The sequence below is a fragment of the Pleurodeles waltl genome, chromosome 8, assembly GCF_031143425.1.
Source record: "Pleurodeles waltl isolate 20211129_DDA chromosome 8, aPleWal1.hap1.20221129, whole genome shotgun sequence".
NCBI lineage: Eukaryota > Metazoa > Chordata > Amphibia > Caudata > Salamandridae > Pleurodeles > Pleurodeles waltl.
This window is the reverse complement of record NC_090447.1, coordinates 1,428,349,814-1,428,363,128: the sequence shown is the minus strand read 5'-3', so window position 1 is coordinate 1,428,363,128 and position 13,315 is coordinate 1,428,349,814. Positions and strand designations below refer to the sequence as shown.

General features: G+C 46.3%; 1 protein-coding gene across 9 annotated transcripts in view; it reads left to right on the top strand.

Moving 5' to 3' along the window:
* Window positions 1-13,315, top strand: part of ERG (ETS transcription factor ERG) — a 651,652-nt gene that overhangs the window by 442,027 nt on the left and 196,310 nt on the right. For 2 of the 9 annotated variants that reach the window (XM_069202561.1, XM_069202560.1), the window contains exon 1: window positions 11,481-11,857. The exons of the other annotated variants lie outside the window; for them this stretch is intronic. In XM_069202561.1, the coding sequence (XP_069058662.1) occupies window positions 11,840-11,857 (18 nt within the window). In that variant the 5' untranslated portion in view covers window positions 11,481-11,839. Of the gene's footprint in view, window positions 1-11,480; window positions 11,858-13,315 lie in introns of those variants that run through there. 9 annotated transcript variants of the gene reach the window in all.

The following is a 13,315-nucleotide window of genomic DNA, read 5'->3' as shown; positions in this document are numbered from 1 at the left end:
CCTGCTGGCTTTAGCAGTGTTTATTTAAAGAGAGTCTTATCTGGCTCACTGCATTGCCACAGTTGGATTGAGGAAACTACTTATTTACTTCTGATACTTTTAGACCTGACCGGAAATGACATCTTCAAAATAGGCCCCCGATGACCCTGGTTTTCCCTCCTCCTTAAAGATGGGATTCTGTCATGTACCCTGGTGAACCAGTGCTCCAGGGGAAGTTTTTCCTCTAGAAGCTTTAAAATCGGTGAAAAATTATTTCCAAGGCGCTGTACAAGCCCATATTCTTCCTCACATTCTTGACGGCAATCCCCTACTCACTGAACTCACCCTCTGTGACACTCAACCCACACAAAATCACCTTCAATGCAGCAGCCAGCTTAATCACTGGAGAACAAAATCATGGCCACCTCAACCCAAGACTCAGGCACCTACACTGGTGTCCCATTGGGACACATCAGATGTAAGTCTCTACACTTCATCCGCGCAGCCGCTCACATGCACAATTCTGTTGCTACACCACACAAACAAACAACGGCAAATCTAATAGGTCGCACCTTTCAAAGGACGAACATTTGGCCTTGTCATTGCTTTTTCTGGAGGCTGAACAACATCGGCAAGAAGAAGAAATATGTTTGCTGCTGATGCTGAACAGGATTAATAAAAGAAAATGCCGAAATGCCCAGCACAGCGTAATGATGGGCATTGCCTCATTAGGCCGCACTGACCGTTTTGGATTTTTTTAATTTCCCATTCCAAATGGGATCCATCACCCATCTTGTAGCATAAAATATAATTTTGAAAACAATCAAGGCTAGTGTAGGAGCTTTTCTAAATTCAATCGAGGCCACTCACCGTCCACATTATATTCTGTATGATGGTCCCACAAATCAGTCTGAGGATACTAAATTAATTTACAGCACCCAAATTCAAATTCCTTCACATTTACAGAATGTTTTCAAAGTTTTAATTCCACATTTTATTTCTTTATTACATGCACTTTATTAATCTAGCAAAATGATTTAATTGTCTATTTTCTTAGCAGTCACTGATCCCCTGAGTAGGACCACTGGTTAAAAACCACTGCTATAAATCATGCCAACTTAGGCCTTGCTTTGTGTAATGCCCCCTGTGCTCGTGTAATCTGCACGTGGTTGAATGTATTGTCCAGCCCTTTGTAAAGCACCCACGGACCCGACAGTTTAGTTCTAACTGATAAATAAAATCTAAAATGAATACCCTTGCCTGCCTTTACTTTGTGTCTGATAGAATGCCACACTGTACTTAATTCAAATAGTATATCAATAAAATCATATTGTACCTCCCGGGAGATTGTTTTCTGTGCTCACAGAAGGACACTATGGATGAGCCACAAAAAGGTGTCAGAGGCCGTTTGTTTGTTGTCTAGGTGTGATGCACACACTTAACCTAGACACATAAGCTATTTTCATTGTGTAGCGTTGTAAGTGCGGCACGTTTGCACAATATAAACAACATGAAAGTTCGCACAAGCCTTCTGGACACAGCTAAACTCTTCACACAATTCTGTATTTTTTGTCTAAATATAATGTGGTCTTTTCTTGGCAATTAGTCACTTTCCAACATGGAGTAAAAATGCAGTGAATTCCGAACAGAGCGCATTATGTTTCCTTTCTGTGTGAAAGACGTGTATACTATTTGTTACAGTTCTGGTGTTAGTCATGTTTTCCTCAATGCATTTCAATTGTCTGGCATCAACGTTGATCACCAAAAATGCCAGCGGTAGCGGAAATGACATCACACACCCTTTGAACTAATGACTATAGGGAGTGACATCATATGACCGTTTTCCCTGAATATTCCTAGGAATTAATATCACATAACCTTAACTCTAAAAGTATCACAATAACTGACATCGCTGAAGTTCCATAATAGCTAAATAATTAACTCAGACAAATATCTATTTTAGATGCCACCTGCATTAGGGTGTTGAACACAATATGCCAGAGGAACATTAGTTATTTCTCTTTGTAGTACATGAAAAAATGATCACCTGAAGTGAATATAGTGTGAGAAAACACAGAACAACACTGGAGACTTATTTATTCTACAAACTGTCATGATTTAATAGTTCCTCTAGTGTATGACGCAATGAGAAATATATTGATAAACCATACAAACAGGAACAAAAAAGATTTTAAAATAATAATAGTTATGTCCACCTGTATTAATTGGTATAGACCATATATTGAACACAAATTATTATTTTGGAAAAATGGTTCCCTATTGTTAAAACATTTCAATTATTGGAAATTTGCAAGGCACTGTCCCTGGTGTGAAGCATAGAGGAAAGGCTTTTTTCAAACACATAGGGCCTCATTCCGACCCTGGCGGTCTTGGACCGCCAGGGCCGCGGGCAACGTAAGCACCGCCAACAGGCTGGCGGTGCTTCATTGCCCTTACCGCTGCGGTCAGAAAAGGGGATCCGGCGGTTTCCCGCCGGATTTCCCCTGGCTGGGCTGAACCTCCATGGCGGCGCTGCAAGCAGCGCCGCCATGGGGATTCCGACCCACTTCCCGCCAGCCTGTTTCTGGCGGTTTTTACCGCCAGGAACAGGATGGCGGGAACGGGTGTCGTGGGGCCCCTGGGGGCCCCTGCAATGCCCATGCCACTGGCATGGGCATTGCAGGGGCCCCCTAACAGGGCCCCAGCATGATTTTCACTGTCTGCATAGCAGACAGTGAAAATCGCGACGGGTGCTACAGCACCCGTCGCACACCTGCAACACCGCCGGCTCCATTCGGAGCCGGCTTCTGTGTTGCAGGCCCTTTCCCGCTGGGCCGGCGGGCGCTACCTTGGCGGGCGACCGCCGGCCCAGCGGGAAAGTCAGAATGGCCCCGCGGTCTTTTGAATGACCCTCATAATTGTTTCATGCATTTTCAATAAAAAACCATGGAACCAAATTGTTTTAATATGTTTTTGCTTTTTATTTCCTTTTTAATTTAATCAGAAGAGTGCACATTGTACTGGGAATGTATGTATTTAAAGATTAATGCACTGCTTCCAGGAGAAGCTGCAGAAAGTAAACAGTTCTCATCAAAAAGAGTTTACCTTTTGTTCTCGGTGATCTTTGTGGTGGGTGTAATATTTGCTCTAAACTTGAGCGAGCGAGTTCGATCTGTACGAGCAGGATATGGGAGGGCTCTTCTTACATGAAAATGTAAAATAATACGAGCGTTCATTGAATAAGGTCATTTCATGGTGTGCCTAGCTGATGAAACCTAACAGTCCCATGAATTGACCAAGTTCATCACTTAATCATGAGTGCCCCTCATATAAATATTCTGTGTTGACCACTTGTCAGAAATGACCTCTAGTTTGTCGGGGCTATCGTTCTGTCATGGCTGCCCCTCCCATACACCATAGATGTCCTCCACAGTGCCAGCATTTTGCCAAAGGTGCCACGTATGCTAGGAATTCCCTCCAGTATGCCAGCACTGTGTCTCAAGTTGCACTATCAATCAATCAATCATAACATTTATAGAGCGCTCTATGTACCCGTTAGGGTTCCAAGGCGCTTGGGGGAGCTGCTATTGGTCGAAGAGCCAGGTCTTGAGGAGTCTCCTGAAGGTGAGGAGGTCCTGGGTCTGGCGCAGGGGGGTCGGGAGGGAGTTCCAGGTCTTGGCGGCGAGGTAGGAGAAGGATCTGCCGCCGGAGGTCTTGCGTTGGATTCGGGGAACGATGGCGAGGGAGACGTTGGCAGAGCGGAGTTGGCGGGAGAGGACGTAGAAGTTGAGTCTGTTGTTCAGGTAGGCGGGTCCGGCGTTGTGTAATGCTTTGTGCGCGTGGGTGAGTAGTTTAAAGGTGATTCTTTTGTTCACGGGGAGCCAGTGGAGGTCTTTCAGGTGGCGGGAGATGTGGCATTGGCGAGGAATGTCGAGGATCAGGCGGGCGGATGCGTTCTGGATGCGTTGGAGTCGTTGGATGTCTTTTGCTGGGATGCCTGTGTAGAGGGCGTTGCCGTAGTCCAGCCTGCTACTGACGAGGGCCTGGGTCACCGTTTTTCTGGTTTCCGTCGGGATCCACTTGTAGATTCTGCGGAGCATTCAAAGGGTGTTGAAGCAGGAGGAGGAGACTGCGTTGACCTGTTTGGACATGGCGAGGGCGGAGTCGAGGATGAAGCCGAGGTTGTGTGCGTGGTTGGCTGGAGTGGGGGGGGTCCCAGTGCGGTGGGCCACCAGGAGTCGTCCCAGGCTGAGGAGGTGCGTCTGAGGATGAGGACTTCCGTCTTGTCGGAGTTTAATTTTAGGCGGCTGTCTCTCATCCATTCGGCGATGGATTTCAGTCCCTCATGGAGGTTGGCTTTGGCGGTGTGTGGGTCTTTGGTGAGGGAGAGGATGAGCTGGGTGTCGTCGGCGTAGGAGAGGATGCTGAGGTTGTGTTGACGGGCCGGTTGTGCGAGGGGTGCCATGTAGATGTTGAACAGCGTCGGGCTTAGCGAGGAGCCTTGGGGGACGCCGCAGATGAGGTTGGTGGCTTCGGAGCGGAAGGGTGAGAGTCGGACTCTCTGGGTTCTGCCGGAGAGGAAAGACGAGATCCAGTTGAGGGCTTTGTCTTGTATTCCGGCTTCATGGAGACGAGTTAGTAGGGTGCGGTGGCAGACTGTATCGAAGGCCGCGGAGAGGTCTAGAAGGATGAGGGCTGAGGTCTCGCCATTGTCCATTTGCTGTCTGATGTCATCTGTGGCGCCGAGGAGCGCAGTTTCGGTGCTATGATTTCGTCTGAAGCCGGATTGGGAGGGGTCTAGGATGGAGTTGTCTTCTAGGTGGTGGGTGAGCTGGGCGTTGACGATCTTCTCGATGACCTTCGCTGGGAAGGGAAGGAGGGAGATCGGGTGGAAGTTTTTGAGGTTGTTGAGGTCAGCCTTGGGTTTCTTGAGGAGGGCTTGGATATCAGAGTGCTTCCAGCTGTCCGGGAAGGTCGCAGTATCGAAGGATAGATTGATGATCTTGCGAAGATGGGGGGCGATGGTGGAGTCGGCTTTATTGTAGACGTGGTGTGGCCAGGGGTTTGAGGGGGATCCAGAGTGGATGGAGTTCATAGTTTTTCGGGTTTCGGCATCGTCTACGTGGGTCCAGGAGGTGAGGCGGTTGGTGTTGGAGGAGTAGCCGTGGGTGGGTTCTGGCGGAGGTGTGGTGTTGAGGCTGTTGTGGATGGCCGCAATTTTCTGGTAAAAGAAGGTGGAGAGTGCGTCGCAGAGTTTCTGGGATGGTGGGACGTCGTTGACGTTGGCACTGGGGTTGGAGAGCTCCTTCACGATGCAGAAGAGCTCCTTGCTGTCGTGTGGGTTGTTCTTTAGGTGTTCTGTGAAATGAGGGCGTTTGGCGAGACGGATCAGTTGATGGTGCTTGCGGGGGGCTTCCTTGTGAGTTGCCAGGCTGTCGGGTGTGCGCTCGAGAAGCCATTTTTTCTTAAGTTTCTGGCAGGTGCTTTTGGAGGTGATTAGTTTGTCTGTGAACCAGGCTGCTTTTTTCTTTTCTTGGTTGACGGTGGGTCTCTTGAGTGGGGCGAGGATGTTGGCGCTGTTGAGGATCCACTGTTGGAGGTTGGTGGCTGCGGAGACCGGGTCGGTCAGTATTTCATCCAGTATGATAGCATCAACAGTTTGGCATGGGCGCCCTGTATGCCAAGTACAACCCTTATTATGCCAGTGCCACTATTTTGTCATACTTGCCCGCTATGATTAGAACTCCCTCCAATGCGCCAGGCCTGGTATTTTGCCACGGGTGCCCCTGTAAGACAAGATTCACCTTCAGTATGCTAGAGCTAATGGCAGACCCACAAGCATAACACCACATTCTCACTCATGGTCACTTGCATTTACTTACACTCATTCTCAGGCACTCACTCTCGCTTGTTCAGTCCTACTCACACTCACTCACTTACTCGCACTCTCATGAACTTACTCTCACTCATTCTCAAGTATTTCCACTCACTCACTCTGAATCTCTATTACTCAGACTCCCTCATAGTTTATTGCTCATACTCATTTGCACTCACTTTTATTCTCACCCTCTCAATTTCACTCAGTTCACTTACTGACATTCACTCTGATACACTCATTCTCATTCAGTTGCTTTCACTTTCACTCTTATTACATGTGCTAGGGCTAATGGCAGACTCAGAAGCATAGCAACACCTTCTCACTCATGCTCACTTACATTCACATCCTCACACTCATTCTCACACACTGACACTCTCACTCATTCGTTCTTACTTGCACTGAATCACTAATTCTTATTTACCCTCTTGCATTCACTCTTACTCCCCCTCATTCACGCTCAATCAGGCTCACTCTTACTGTGACTAACTTTTTTACCTACACTCATTCTTACCCTCATTCTCTCATTTTCACTCGGTCTCACTTATTCTCACTCACTCTGACTCACTCATACTCATGCTGTCATTCACAATCACACTCACTCACTCTTACTTTCTCACTCACACTCATGTGAACTCAATCTTGCTCTCACCCATTCTCATTCACAGTTACACTCAGTCACAATCAATCATTCTCACTCACACTTTCTCATACTCTCTAACACTCTTTCACACTCATTTTTACTCATCATTTTAATCCACTCACTAACTTGCAGTAGCTTTTTCAACGGCTCATTATCACATACTCTGCTTCCCTGTACTCACTTACCAAAACTCAATTTCACTCATTCATAGTCACTACTGATCACTCACTCTCATTCATTCTCTTCCACTCACAAACAAGCTCACACGTACAAATAGACCCACTTCCTCAGACATAAACAAGCTCTCTCGCAGAAACACACTCTCACCCGTTCATAAAATATTTAAAATCACTTTATTTTATTTTGTTTACATCCGCTGCCAGCGAAAGTTTGAAAGTTCGTTCCAGCTCCGTGTGCTTCAGTTTTCACAACAGTAATAGTGAATAATACGTTATTAGTCACTATTATTATAATTTAAAAAACGGGCGAAATCAAGATGGAAGGAGCCCCAACGGCACTGATTTGCGCCACCCCTGATTGCAGGGGTCGCAAAAGCATTTCCAGAAGTCACAAGAGGCAAGGCAAGGGTTGCAGCTGTGACCCCTGACAGCCCCTCCATTACTTCTATGTTTCCTGTTGTGTTTTGGCGTATTCAAATAAAAAACTAGGTAAGCACATTGACATGTAAATAAATCTTCTCTTTACCATGGTGTAGAATGAAATCAACATGAATGAAAACACAGCTGGATGCCCACAAAACTCCTCTACGTGTTCCACCACATCGCACCACTGCTCGTCAGTTGTCCAATTTGCAAAGAACTGTTCGCACAAGGAACCCAAATTATAAATAACATATCAGTTCCTCACTAATGTAACAATAGCCCCTGCAGCCCCTCCAGTGCGGGGGTCACCGAGCTTGAGGGCCCCCCTCAGCACAGTACACTGTGCACGGGACCCTGGCCTAAGCGCTCCTGACTGGGTAGGGGCCCTCCATGTGCTCTGCAGGGGGACTCCCTCACGTGTGATTATGCCACTGCAGTTCCTACAGAAATGCTGGTGCATTCCAAACAGACAGCAGGCACGCTGGTGCATTCCAGGCAGACAGCAGGCACGCTGGCTAGAGTCTGAGTCAGTTTCTTCACTTTTTGTACCTGGTGTAGAGAGTTAGCCGGAGAGCCATCCGGGCTCTCCTATATCTTGTAACATGCTCCGCATGCCCAGGAGGGACACGGAGCGAGAGTATAAATAACAAGCATTTACAATGCAACGGGTCTCGCGTTTGCTCATGTTAGAGCTGATCACGTTGTAAACTCCTAACCCGACTTTTCACCTGTCGGGCAAAAGTGCATTTATGTACATAACCCGAAAAAGTGAAATTTACTATGTAAAGCGCTCGACTTCTGCCAAGCGAGATCGCGCTCGTAAATTAGAGAAAAAGAAGTCCACGAGCCCGATGGAAAACAGCGCGCCTCGCATGTTTTCTGTACTTGGACGCTGCGCTCGAGGAGGGCTAGCCACCGGAAAAGGCATGACGTATGCGTGCCTTCGACTAATGAAAGCAAGCAGATTTTATTAGGCAAGCCCACGAACCAATAAAAAACAGTGACGTGAAGTTGACAGGGCTCCGAGCCCTTTTCTAAATACTAAAGCGTCTCGCTGCGATACGCATGCGCGAGCGCATGCAACGCAGGCTCGACCCTAAAAACGGGGCTGCGCTGACGCGGTTCCCCTGTTATGCAGCAAGTATAACATGTGTCCGTGTAATTTATACATCCCCAAAAGGCCCGCTCTACAACTGGGAATGAACAGGACTCATTTCCATATCTAACAAGGATTCCCTTCTGCTTTCTAGTGCTTCTCACTGTAACAGGAGCCTGCTTAAAACCTTGACAGGGGTCATCTGGCTGTCACAGACAGGTCCTTAATATTAACGCTTTGCGCAGTTTACGAATGCTATATGGGTATAGAGAAACCATAGGTAACGCTCTGTTTTGTCATGAGATTGCTAGGTATGATCATTTTGTCACATAGCAGAAATGTCTCAAGGTGCCCTTCGTGTATTACACAGAGATGACAGACTGGGGCCTGCACCTCCATCTCTCCCAAGCAAATGTAATTTATAAAATGGCGTTAGGTTAAGGCACTGGGTCATGTGGCAACTAGAAACTTTGGGCCATATTTATGACTTGTTTTGCGACGCTCTTGCACCATGCAACGTGGTGCAAGAGTGGCGCAAACCTTAAGTGACATTTTTGAAGCCACGTAAGGCTGCCTTGCATGGCCATGCGTGGCTTCATAAATCACAAGTAATGTAACACAGTGCAAATCACTGGGTTGCATTACTCTGCGCCATGGGTGTTCCCACGCAACATCCATGGATTGCGATGCATTCACAGATTTACAAGAACTTGTTAGCCTGGGAATACACCAAAAAATATGCCTCCCCAGAAGAGGCACAACGAGAAATATGTTTATTTTTCCTCGTTGTGTACACTTTCTGTGTGTGCTGCATTATGTCCTCTGCATTATGCAGCACACACAGAAAGAGGAAAAAGCCTTTCAGGATTGTTTTGTGCAGGAAGGTACTACTTCCTGCACAAAAATAAATCCTGTGTGCAACGCAGGCACCCTTGCCCCATGGAGGAAGGGTGCCTGCGCTGGTGCTAGGCTGCCTAAAGGGCGCCAGCACAGGGGGAAGGACAGGAATATGCAGTACCCTTTTAAATACTGCGCATTCCTGCACATTCCCTGTGACGCCTGTTTTTGCTGTGCCTCTGTGTGCCACGAAGCCCATAAATATGGGCCTTTGAGTTTCAAATGTTCTTTTAATTTGCCTAAATTGTAATTTAAAAATGTATTTCATTTATCTCTTACTATTTTTTAGATCTGAATGATGAGGCAGTTTGTAGTTTTCCAGCCAGGGTTAATTAATGCTAATTACTCATCCTGGACAGAAAATGCCATTATCGCACGTAAAGTATGATGCAGTGACCATTTGTGTACCTCTATAAAGGTAAGCAAATGGGTAAGGAGTTTCATGGACTGAGATCTGCCTGGTGGCAAGGAGAGAATTGTTTCCCATCACATCTGACTATACAGGTCCTAGTCTCCTATAGACTCACTCCAACGCCTACCTTTAGGATGCCATACTTGTGCTGATACTTCAAGGAGCCTCAATTCATGTTTCTGGAGTGGTGATCAAAGGACGGGCATATAGTCTGGCACAAGCTTGGTCTTCCCTAGCGTTCTTGTGTCGATCTTGGATTTTGCCATTTGAAGGGACTACTGCTGGAGATATTAGGACCAGGCAAGTTAGAGACGCTATGCTTGCCTGCTAGGCATTTGCGTCCTAGAGTCTAACGTATTCTGAAGTTAAAAAGCCCTGGCCCAGAGGAGGCTTCTGGCTATGTGGATGAAAGTCAATTTCAACAGTTTGCTATTGGACGGATTTAGGAGAATGGAGATTGCAGGGACCAATCCAAATCTTACAGGGACCAATCCAAATTTAACAAACCACTTTTGTTGGACTTTTGTACTTTTTTGGACAGATGAAAGATATATTTCTGTGGAACGCGGCACCACCCTCTTGAAAGTCTGTCTGACTAAGGTAGAGCATTGTTGTCTCAGAGCATTTCTGTACTTTGCAACGCCATACAGAAGGCGCCCTGAAAACTGCAGGTAAAGTTCATAAATCCACTATAGGATACAAGTCTCTGGCAGTGACTGTGGATAAGAATTGAGCACCATAAATACTACAAAAAACTGGTTGGGTTCTGTCTGAGCATTTCTAAAAGCCACTAGGTAAAGGAGGCACTTTGGTCCCATACAGAGCATTTTCTTCAATATCTTTGCTACTCACCAATGGCTCTCACTTGCGTATCCTAGCTTCCGGAACTCTTTTCAGATATGTCCTTTATCTTTTTCCTGCTGGATAGATTCTTGTTTCATAACTTTTCCAAATTTGAACCGAAAAGCTTTAAACAGAACATATAGCCAGCTCCAGGATGGCTGTGAGCATTTGTGGTGGGTGTCACTAAAGACCTGATTCGCAAAGAAAGTGATAAATGTGCTACTGCACAGTAACTCGTCTGGTTGAAGCAGATGTTTGACTTTCTTTGAAGTCACAAAAAGTTCTGGAAGTGACCACGGGGCAGCTGAGCTTCCCCAGGAGTATTCAGGTAAGTAACCACTTTTGTATCAAAAATGTTGCATGTGTATGTATGTCCAAACATGTGTCGCTGCAGTGCATTTGCACTGAATATATTTTTTATCTCTATGGTCAAAGCATTATTTCTCAGGGATAAAACAATTGTGCTATGCCCACAACAAACCTGAGGTGTTTTTCTCCCTTTTCTACCTTAAAACAGATGCAACACTGCGTCTGACTAACTCTGTGACGATTTTCAGGCTGACTAACTACTTGCAAAAGGTTTGCGAACACCCAAATATAGACATCCCCATTTTGAAACGCTCACACCTTACCCCTGTACTATTTACTCATACTTAAGTTTACTCTATAGATGTGTACTTATATGTGTGAGGTATTAAGCACAAACTCCTTTGGTTGGGTCAGAATGTCAACCATACGAGGCCAATAAAATGCGAAACATTCAGGTGCGTAACATTAACATCACACTGCGACCCACTCACAACCATGGCCATGCTATATAAATGCCAAGCAAAACATTTTTTAAAAAACAATGTACACCCTTTATAGCATCATAGAGTTCAACCACTCAGGCGGCAGACCCTGGATATAAAAATATTATGATTAAATTTCCAGGCGTGCTTGGGTCTCTGGCGTGCCTCCTTAGTTTGCTTCATCTAGAATAATGCAATGTCGCTTTGACCACTAGAATGTCAACAGCTTAGGTAACTAGGAAGTCAGGCACGTGAGACCTGTTATTGCCGCCTCCCTCTGGGGCCCTCGCGGGACAGCGTCCCCTGGAACCAAGCAGCAGTTGGCCCGCTGCGTCTCACATCTGTATCCTGCTGTGGAAAGGCCAACCCGCTCCTAGAACATCCTATCACACCTGCCCAGGCAGACGTGGGCAATCCACACACTTTTTTTTTTCAACAAAAATTAAAATATCTTCTGGCACGCACCATCAAGAAAAACAACATTGTTTTCAGGCTGCCTTATCTCTTCGCTCCCAAATATCCTGTTCCTCGAGCAGCCACGGCCAGGACCAATAGAAACCCCTTCCTGCCATTCGCTGACTTCATTTCCCAGACTTAGCACAATCTCATCCGCTCCACACAACCTTGCCTAACCTACTCTATGGTCAGCGTGAAGCCAGAATTATTATTGGTGATTATTAGAGATCGATACCGGCGGGATCATGGCTAGCACCATCAAGGTAAGCTTTGATTCCATGTGTCTTCGTGTTGGTATTTGGTTATGGATGGCTTTTGTTGTCCTTGAGGGATAAGATATCTTGTGGTTGGGCGACACCCCTACTGCCACAATAGAAGGCAGTACGGTTTCCTCTGCGGTGCCTGTTAAATTTCCTTTTTCCTATTTCAGCCATCCGCAGTGCTTTAAAACCCTGAAACTCCGGGAAGACCGTGTCCCTTTGCCTTTTTACCCTATAAATTCATGATTGGACTTGTAGACGAGGTTCCTGGGGAGTGACTTTCATTTCTGCTGCAGACAAGTTACAAAGTCTGGCCTTTGTGGTTTGGTGTTGGTGTGCCTGGGTACAAGCAGAGCTGCCTCTGGGTGTTTTTCCTTCCAAGAGGGTTTTATCCCAAGTGCATCCTTTTGCAACTTTTTCCACGACAACTGTGTTTTTGTAGCATCGTGCAGTAGCTTGGGGTTGAATGCAGAGTAGTTCATAGTTATTCGTCGTCGTCTTTTTTTTTTTTTTTTAATGCGCACAGATCGCAGATTCGTTTTCTGGTAACCCATGTGTTTTTTTCTTTCCTATAGTCTGTTTGCTGGTATTTGGGGACTTAGGGTGAATTTAGTTGTTGCTCCTGCAAAATTCGGAAAATCAGTCAGTGTCATACGGCAATTAAAATCCATGAAATAATTAATCCATGTGACCGCTGTGTTTAACGGCTTGTTTGTTGTTCAAGGGGCTTAGATTTTGAGAGAAGGTCTTCGGGGTGCTAAGAGGAGGACGAACCTGAACTAAAGGATGCTCAAAGCGCTTAGACAGCTCTTCAAGTGCTTTCTTGGCTCTGTGAGGAGACTTCGGATTTATCCCTCTGAATCCGTTTTTCACATTGAGCGGCGCCGTCCCCGTCCGATGTGTACTCATGTGCTGCGTTTAAAAAACACTCGTGCAACCACAGCGTGTGCCGGGGAACTCGGAAAGGATCTTTTCACACTGTCGAGAAACGTGATTATAACAGATCGCTTAAAGATAGGCGGAGGCAGACACAGAATGATAGCCCGGGATGTCCAAAAACTGGAAAAAAACAGGTTTAGCATTTTAGCAGCTCTGTGAGGATGGGACAGTATTCTAAAGAGCAAGTTGGAAGCTCTTTAAATGGTCCAGAATGATCTGTGTTTTATTTACATTGTCAATTCTACCTGTACACACTGTCTGCGCACCCCTGTCGTTCCACCTCAATACTGCGCTGTGCACACTTTCTGCGCACCCCTTCATTCTAGCTGATACTGCGCTGTGCACACTTTCTGCGCACCCCTTCATTCTAGCTGATACTGCGCTGTGCACACTATCTGCGCACCCCTTCATTCTAACTGAATACTGCGCTGTACACACTATCTGCACACACCCTTCACTCTACCTGAATACTGCGCTGTACACACTATGTGCACACACCCTTCACTCTACCTGAATACTGCG